At 39.6% G+C, this 9,762-nt stretch overlaps 1 protein-coding gene across 1 annotated transcript; it reads right to left on the bottom strand.

Annotated features, from left to right (window-relative positions):
* Positions 1 to 7,624: 7,624 nt before the first annotated feature.
* On the bottom strand, positions 7,625 to 8,491 carry LOC120990776 (olfactory receptor 11G2-like). Its single transcript, XM_040419679.1, has one exon. The coding sequence runs from the start codon at positions 8,489 to 8,491 to the stop codon at positions 7,625 to 7,627; it is 867 nt and encodes a 288-aa protein (XP_040275613.1).
* Positions 8,492 to 9,762: the final 1,271 nt, after the last annotated feature.

Genomic DNA, 9,762 nt, shown 5'->3' with positions numbered 1-9,762 from the left:
AGGCCACCATCACACTGATCCCCAAGAAGGGGAAGGATCCGCTGTTGGTCACTTCCTACCGCCCCATCTCTTTGTTGAATACAGACTATAAAATTCTTGCAAAATTGCTAGCCAACAGATTAAAAACCGTCATTCATAAAATCGTTCATGCAGACCAAACCGGGTTTATTCCCAAAAGGAATATACAGGACACTATAAGGCGGGCCTTTTTGAACATCCAGCTGGGGGATGGGGAGGACTGCTCCATCCTGTCACTGGATGCCGCTAAGGCCTTTGACAGGGTGGAGTGGCCCTTCCTTTGGAGGGTAATGTCCCGGGTAAAGATAGGCGAATACTTCTCCAGATGTGTGCGCATTCTGTACCAAACTCCGGTATCCAGGGTCCGAGTTAATGGTGAATACTCTGCCCCTTTTTCTCTGACCCGAGGAACACGTCAGGGCTGTCCCCTCTCCCCCTTGCTCTTCTCACTGTTCCTGGAGCCAATTGCATGTAAAATTAGATCAGATGTGGAAATATTTGGCTTCGGGTGCGAGGGAGAAGCTGATAAAATTAGTTTATACGCGGACGATATGCTGCTCTTTTTGGGGAAGGGGTATACAAATTTACCCAGGGTTATGGAAAGTCTGGACGAGTTTGGATGCCTGTCTGGATACGATATAAACTGGGAAAAATCAAAATTGCTTCCATTGAGACGCCCGGTTCCACAGGGCCATAATGTTCGGGTCAGTATACTGACCCCAGCAGACTCCCTACTTTACCTGGGTATCCAGATAGGGACCAAGTTGGAACATTATAAGAAACTGAATATACTCCCAATAATAGATAAAGTTAAGGAAAAAATTAGAACATGGCTTAAACTTCCCCTGTCACAAATTAACCGAATAGCCCTCATCAAAATGACATTACTACCAACGTTACTATACGTTTTCAATGCCAGTCCAATTACGATAGAAGATAAATTCTTAAAATAAGTTAGAGAGCCTATTTAACGAACTGATTTGGGGCCGTAAACGAGTCAGAATCAAGATACGGTATCTGTATAAAGAAGGGGGTGGAATGTCCATCCCGTTCATAAAAGGATATTATCTTGCTGCTCAACTGAGATGGTGTGTGAGGAATCGAAGGAATAAATGCATTCGGCTCCTTTTTGGGGAGCATTGTAGACCATGGTCGGACCTCTTCCATATTCTCGAAACCGGTATCTTTAAGAAGAAAACAATAACAAATCCGTTTAGTAGAATGCTTGGTTACATCTGGCAACAGATTAGAGATATGGTAGGTGCATCTGAAGCAGTTCAGTACACCCCACTGTGGGGCAATGCACACTTGCCACAAGTTATGCAATTGGGTCAAGCTGAATATTGGGAAAAATATGGGATACACTTAGTAACACAAGTTTTTCATAAGGGACAGATTAAGCCCCTAAATGAAATACTACTAGACACTAAACTAGGATTTATGGATAAATTTAGATATGAACAATTACGTCACGCTATACACCACATGGATAATAAGAACTATTTGAAGATAGTAAAAAACACTTTTTTAGATGATTGCCACGACATGACATTCAACACGTCTATATCGCACATTTATGTTAAGTTAAAATATGAATACACAAAAACTATCACTTTTAGAGGTGAGGATAAATGGGAAAGAGATTTACAGAAGGGGGAACCCATTTTTTGGAATATTGTTTATAGAAATATTAAAAGATCGACTGTGTCGCCCGCCCATGCATGGATTCTTTTGAAAATCATACACCGCCTTTACTACACACCAGCATTACTCCATACCATTTATAAAGATAGGAAACAGAACTGCTATAAACGTAACAAAGATAGAGGAGATTATAAACACCTGCTGTGGGAATGCCCAGGGATAAATCAATACTGGATCAAAATATTTCGGAAACTGCAGGACTGTTCCCCGATGAAGTACCAGGCATGCATTGATTATGCTATTCTGGGGATCTTCCCAGAGACAGATCAAAATAAAACCGAGCAGACACTCTGGTTACGGGGCACAGCACTAGCCAAAATAATAATTGTTAAACATTGGGGTACAATGAAATACCCCAGTTTTTGGGAGTGGATGGAGTGGATGAACAGGGTTAGGCAGTATGAACACATATTAGCCCAAACAGCTCGGAAAAAGGTAGTCTGGCAGCGGATCTGGGGTAACTGGAAACAATGATAGTTGATGTAGATATGGAACAGAAAGGGGACAACTAGAAATAATAATGAATTAACAATCAATGTAGACACGGCAGCTCCGCGGAAAGAAAAGGGGGGGTGGAGGGAGGGACAGGGGGAATGATTAGTAAAAGAGAAATTTAATACAAGATGCATCTAATATACTGACTCTATTATTATGTGACACTGAAGTGGAAGATTGTCGTTTTTTCTTCTTGTTTTTGTCTTTTGGAAAATAAAATATATTTAAAAAAAAAAAAAAAAGCAATAAATGCACCAAAGTCATTTCTAAAGGTGATTTCGTGAATCCAATAGGCCCTAAAGTTTAAGGGTACACAGATTTAACGGATTCAGATACTGTTCTTGATGCCAAATGCAATTCTGAACGGGGGCACTACTGGGAGTCCCTTAAAGTGAAAGTTTTTGTTGTGATGCCAGTTGCAGTAAAGCAACATGGGCAGAGGGCCCCTTTTTGTAGATGTTGGTTAGTGATCTGTACCCAGGGTAGGAATGCCAGAGTGGTGTGGGATGGCCTAATGTGTCCCTGAATGGTGTTGGATTTGTCACGGTGCTCCTACATGGATATGCTGGAACCCCAAGCGTAGCCATCCGTTGCAGAAAAAGGGGTGGTTGAATTGGGGCTGATGAAATAAATTGAGTACAGACCTTTTTTTTTTTTTTTTATGAATTCTTTATTTTCAGAGTTTTTCAAAACAAACAATGACCTTTTGGCCATATTTAGTAGTATACAGAGTTGATATTACAGGTCATATACATTACATTACATATATTAACTACTTGACTTATCTTTATAGATCCATGAGTTATATTATGTGGTATATCAATGATCATAATCCCCTATTATAGTTCCTAAAGATGTTAAGTAAAGACTTAATGGGGGACCATGGTTGTCTGGACTATATGCCATTTATACATAAAAGGTAAGATAGAAAAAAGGGGGGGAAAGGTGATAGAAGAAGAAAAAAGATGAAGAAGAGGAGGGGGGGTGAAAAGGGGGGGGGAGGAGATAATGAGTAAGGTTAAGCTATTTCAATGCTCAGTAGAACTGTATATGAGTTAAGGAACTTGGGAACTATGTTCAAGATCTAGATCAGGGTGTCGGGTAGGTCAGCTATTTTCACTGCCTATCACTCCATCTTTTTATTTTTTTTATAAATCTTTATTACAATTTTTCCAACATACAGTCTTAGTTCAGCAATCAATTTATTCTTACATTATATGTAGTTCTCCATCCCCCCTCCCTTGCCCGCCGCTTGCCCCTTCAAGGGGAGAAAAAAAAAATATTATTGAATAAACTTTCATCAGAGAAACAATCTTCCAACTTACCAGCAGGCTTTGGTATGAATTCTGGCAGGCAAACACATTCCGCTCTGTTACATCTGTTGCTCTCTGGCTTTGTTGTGCTAACAGGATTAAATATGAACTTTTTCTTTCTTCTGTACTTAGATTTCTGTAGTCTGACTCTCTCTCTTTATCTTTATCCAGGGAACTTGTACTCCTGGCTCCTGAGGCTTGTAGCTTGGGCCTTCAGGTCCAGCAGAGCTGATGGTGCTCTGCTGGATTTAGCAAGGCTCGCCCGGCAGGGAGGAGCTCCTGCAGCACAACCTCCCTTGGCAGGGGGTAGGCTAGACACTGACCTTCACTAACTAAACTCCTCCCTCACTAGAGAGGGCTAGAATAGAAAGAAAGGCTTCATTCCAGGTAAACTAGCTCTGTCATTACTACCGCCATCTGCTGGTGAACTTCCCCCTGAAGAAGCTTGCGTGAAACGTACGTTGGGGTTGCTGGAGCACCACATAGGTATACTCTCTATGGCTTTGTAGTCTCTATTCAGCTTTAGTCATTTATGTACTCTGTTACATTTGCACTATGCACTTTATATTTATACCTCTTGTACAGTGTATGATATTTGTACTTAGTCTCTACAGTTTTGCCTGAGTATATGTATTTGCCACATCTTGTTTGGCCCATATGCATAATCTATGCTATATTTACATATTCACTGTTTGAATTTATTCGCCATTTCAGGATTAGTCCTCTGTCGTGCCCCATGTCATCTTGTGTGCTCTTTTGTCACCATCATATTGTTCTCTATGTGTATTTTATTGCCATTTGTCTCGTATGGAGACGCTAATAAAGTTTATATATAATATTATTGTGTGCTAGCCCTGTCTTTCTCTTTTGGTGTACCATCATAATATAACAGTTGCATAGAAAAAAATATACACATTTTGCAGGATCTGGAATAAATACGTATGCTAACCTGGAGTTAACCATATGAAATAGTGAGGAGGTGTAAAAGGTGGTAATCCACCTCTGGTATGTTACACAAAGATGTTGGATTGCACCCACACAAAATAATAAACGCCTAACACTGTCCCTCAGTGCAGCAGCATCCTGTCCCTACACTAGTTAGAGCAGAATGGTGGCGCACCATGTGATCTGGCATTTATGCAAGCTGGGTCACATGGTGCGCCGGCCAATCACAGCCATGCCAACACTAGGCATGACTGTGTTGGCTTCCAAGTGCCTAAAATGCTTGTTGATTGCCTGCGCTGCAGCCTTTTGAAAAGCTTTATTTAAACTACGAACAACGGAAATGAACTTTGGCATCAAAATCTGTGTTCGGGTTCGGTACCGGGACACCATAATGTTTGGTACAGTCCCGAATGTGGCGGGCCGGGTTCGCTTATCACTAGTCCTGATCCATTCCTGCCTCGATTACTGTAACAAACTATTAATTGGCCTCCCCTTTACCAGACTTTCCCCTCTCCAATCTATCCTTAATACAGCAGCCAGGGTCACCTGTCCAACCGCTACTCAGATGCCTTTGCACTGGTTGCCCATATAGTATAGAATCCAAATTAAACTGCTCGTCCTCACCCACAAAGCTCTCCACAGTGCTGCACCCCTACATCTCTTCCCTCATCTTTGTCTACCACTTTCCCCGCGCTCTGTGCTCTGCTAACAATTTACGACTGACATCTACCATAATACGAACCTCTCACTCCTGTCTCCAAGACTTCACTTGAACTGCACAAGTTCTCTGGAATACCCTACCCCAAGAAATTAGGTTAAATCACAACATACACAGATTTAGGCGGTCCCTAAAATCAGATCTCTTTAGGGTGGTCTATCACATCCCCTGATCTAACTCTTCTCTATATATAGCCCACCTATCATTTTCTGAACCTGATCCTACACCAAACTACAATCTCCACCGCACCCATGCACCCAAAAGCATTACCGATATCGACTGGTGACTGGCTCATGCAGCTTTATATCTACTCACCTATTTTCCCAAGATGGCTGGACCATTGAACAAAACATGCACTTTTACCTGTTGTGTCACCCCTTTCCCCTCATAGATTGAAAGTTCTTGTGAGCAGGGCCCTCATTCCTCTTGTTTGAATTATTGACTTGTCTGTTGCTATTGTATTTATGACTGTTTGTTCATGAACCCCTGAATTGTAAAGTGCAGTGTTTTAACGGAAAATAATAAAGTGAAGTTCTGGTCCTCATTGACTTTAATGCGATGCGGGTTCAAGTTCGGGTCCCGAACTTTAAATTGAAGTTCGGCCGAACCTGGCGAACCCGAACTTCCACGGGTTCGCTCATCCCTATGAGAGACATGAGACCGAACAATGAAGAAGAGCTGAAGGCTGCTATTCAAGCATTCTGGTCTTCCATAACACCTCAGCAGTGCCATAGGCTGATAGCATCCATGCCACGATGCATGGAGGCAGTAATTGATGCAAAAGGGGCCCAAACCAAGTACTGAGTACATATGCATGATTATACTTTTCAGAGGTCTTATATTTTTCTATTTACCTCCTTTTTTTATTGATTTCATGTAATATTCTAATTTTCTGGGAATGTGAATTTGGGGTTTTCATAAGCTGTAAGCCATAATCATCCAAATTATAACAAATAAAGGCTTGAAATATCTTGCTTTGCATGTAATGAGTCTATCTCATATATTAGTTTCACCTTTTAAGTTGCATTACTGAAATAAAAGAACTTTTGCACAATATTCTAATTTTTTGAGTTTCACCTGTATATATGTCAGTGTGACTCTAACCTTATTAGCTATTGCTGTCATTGCATTAAAGAGCTTAACCCTATTTGCCCCGGAGGGTTTTTCATTTTTAAGTTTTCCTTTTTCACTCTCTGCCTTTCCAGGACTAAAAGTCATACAAATTCCAAAATAATATCACTGAACACTACAGGTTGGCGCACAAAAAAAACAACAACAAAGAAACAACATATCTTTCCAAAGTTTTTTTTTTTTTTTTGTTTTAAGAATTAAAACACAAGCACAACTATACAATTTTTATATTGCTGTAATTGTACTGACCTTGAGAATGAAGAGCACAGGTCAGTTTTAACAAAACTCATACAAAACCTATTAAACTGTGGCAGAATTGCATTTTTCTCAGAATTCCACCCTATTTGGATTTTTTCTCTAGCTTCCTACCACATTGAATGCAATATTAAATAGTACCATTTGAAAGTACAACTTGTCCCACAAATAAAAAAAAGAAATAAAACAAAAAAAGCTCTCATATGGCTATGTGAATGGAAAAATAAAAAAGTTATAGCTCACAGAAGACAGAGAATCACCATGTCAGGAAAGAGATTTCAAAAAAACAAAGCTGTACCTGCCAATGCTAGTAGATACTTTTTCCGATAGGCATCTGGCCACTGATAAGGGACACTTTTTGGAACATTTCTTTATTTTAAAAAGGGAAAACAAAGTTGACAATGTAGTGTGTTTTTAAACTGGCTGTTTGTTAACACAGTAAGGCCTCACTCAATGGGTCCGCAATTCCGGAGATGCGGAACAGAGTCACGAACACCGGAAACACTACGGAGTGCTTCCGTGGTGTTTCTTTCCATTGTTCCGCACCGCAAATAAATATGACATGTCATATTTTTTGCGGTGCGGACAGACCACAGACCTATTCAAGTTGAATGGGTTCGGCCCACTGCACGGATGTTGTCCGTGCATTGGGGACCACAATTGCATGAGGCCTCAATCATACCTATGACTATTCATTCCACTGTGTCACTGTGATGTTACTAATGCTGCTTGAAAGGGGAGAGAAAGAGAGATACATTTACAAAAAAAAAGAGAGAAAAGATATGACTCCAAGGAGATCTGAACGTTATACATACATTTTTAGGCCAATTGGAGCACTTTTGATTCTGGTATCATTTTTTGGTGCCCAAATCAAATCTTTCAACTGATTCGTCAGATTCCAACCAGAAAAACATTTCAAGAAATTTACTCAGCTGTAACTGGTATTTTAAAAATAATCCTGGTTCTCAATAAATGCATTCTTTTATTATTCATATAATAATGCAGTAACATTGAAATAATGAAAAAGATGAGCCGCACGGTATATTTATTTAAAATCTTTCTGGTATCTCCAGCACCACACTTTGAAAGTATTCCATGTATATAATTTTATAGCTTCTCTGATGTTTTTGTTCTTTAAACTATAAATTATAGGATTTAGGAATGGAGTTACAACTGCATAGAATACTGAAAGGCATTTATCAAATACAAAAGTGTATCCATGATCCGGCCTTACATACATTGTTATAACCGAGCCATAATACATAATGACCACAGTGAAGTGAGATCCACATGTAGAAAACACTTTTTTACGACCACTATTAGAAGGTTTCTTTAAGATAATGAAAATGATTTGTAAGTAAGATAAAATAATAAAGAATAAACAACTAAAAACAATAATCCACACAAGGCTGAAAAAGTAGCCTTTTAGAATTGATGTGTCAGTACATGAGAGACTAAAAAATGGAGCTGCATCACAGAAAAAATTATCAATCTCATTTCGACCACAAAAGGACAATTTACTTAAGAGATAAATGGGAACCAATGATCCAATAAAACTGATCAGCCAAGACATCAAGGCCAAGCGAAGACAAAATCTGTTACTCATAATTGTCATATATCTCAGTGGATTACAGATTGCTAGATACCGATCATAAGCCAATACTGCCAGGAAATAATTTTCAGTGGCACCCAGAACAAAAAAGAAATAAAACTGAGTAATACAGCCAAGAATTGATATTTGTTTATTGCCAGATACCAAACCTATTAGCATTTTTGGTGTAGTAACTGTTGAGTAACAAATTTCCATAAAAGCAAAATTTCCAAGAAATAAGTACATTGGACTGTGAAGTTTAGAACTCTGCTGAATGACAGTAATGATGATTGTGTTTCCAGTTATGGTTGATATGTACATCGTGAAAAATAGGAAAAAGAGAAGCAGTTCCAGATTCTGGTTGACATGAAATCCAAGAAGGTAAAACATTTTTATTGTGACATTATTTTCAGGTTTCATCCTTGTTCACTGTGCTTTACTGAAAGCCCACAAATAACATTATCACAATGAAAATGGTGAATATAACTTAAAGTGGTAATCCTGAAAAAAATATTGAAGACCCATCCTCTGGACATTGGTCACATAGCCTAGTTGCTTTGAATTGAATGAGGCTGAGCTGCAATACTAAGCACCGCCGCTATACTATGTACGGTGCTGTGCACTCACCAGAGCTCCAGGGCTCCCTAAATAGCTGATTGGCGGGGTTGCCAGGACTCGGACCCCTGCCAATATTAATAATGATGGATAGGTCATCATTATCATTTTCTGGATAACCTCATTAATATTAATTTGTGTATTTTAGGCAACATGAATCACATTGTAGAATTTGCATTATACAGGGTGGGCCATTTATATGGATACACCTTAATAAAATGGGAATGGTTGGTGATATTAACTTCCTGTTTGTGGCACATTAGTATATGTGAGGGGGGAAACTTTTCAAGATGGGTCGTGACCATGGCGGCCATTTTGAAGTCGGCCATTTTGAATCCAACTTTTGTTTTTTTAATAGGAAGAGGGTCATGTGACACATTAAACTTAGTGACATGCGGCGAGTGAACGCAGTAACCGGGCGAGTGCTACGCTGTGGGCTCTTGCTGAATGAAGCTAGGACAGCCACTGATGTTTCTTTATTAGAGACAGATTACATGCGTCCACATTTTGGCAAATCCAACACTGAACCAGTTTCACAAAACTTAGCAAGCAGTTTGCTAACTGTAGCATGGGAGATGGGTGGTCTCATAGGGTGTCTTGCATTGAAATCTGCTGCAATGACCCGGTTACTGCGTTCACCAGACATCAACACAATTTCTATCCGCTCCTCGCGTGTTAACCTCAGCGAGATGTCAATGGCTGTAAACAAAGAGAAACTTGTAAATAACTCATGAAAGAATAAAAAGTTACGTTAAAACCAAGCACACCATTGTTTTTCTTGTGAAATTCCCAATAAGTTTGATGTGTCACATGACCATCTTCCTATTGAAAAAACAAAAGTTGGATTCAAAATGGCCGCCATGGTCACCACCCATCTTGAAAAGTTTTTCCCCTCACATATACTAATGTGCCACAAACAGGAAGTTAATATCACCAACCATTCCCATTTTATTAAGGTGTATCCATATAAATGGCCT

Source organism: Bufo bufo, chromosome 2 (genome assembly GCF_905171765.1).
Source record: "Bufo bufo chromosome 2, aBufBuf1.1, whole genome shotgun sequence".
NCBI classification, from domain to species: Eukaryota; Metazoa; Chordata; class Amphibia; order Anura; family Bufonidae; genus Bufo; species Bufo bufo.
The sequence above is the reverse complement of the archived record's forward strand: the minus strand, read 5'-3'. Positions and strand labels throughout refer to the sequence as shown.

What these genes read in the sequence shown, in the direction of transcription:
- LOC120990776 (XM_040419679.1), bottom strand. Translation starts at nt 8,491, where the DNA reads ATGTACATATCAACCATAACTGGAAACACAATCATCATTACTGTCATT.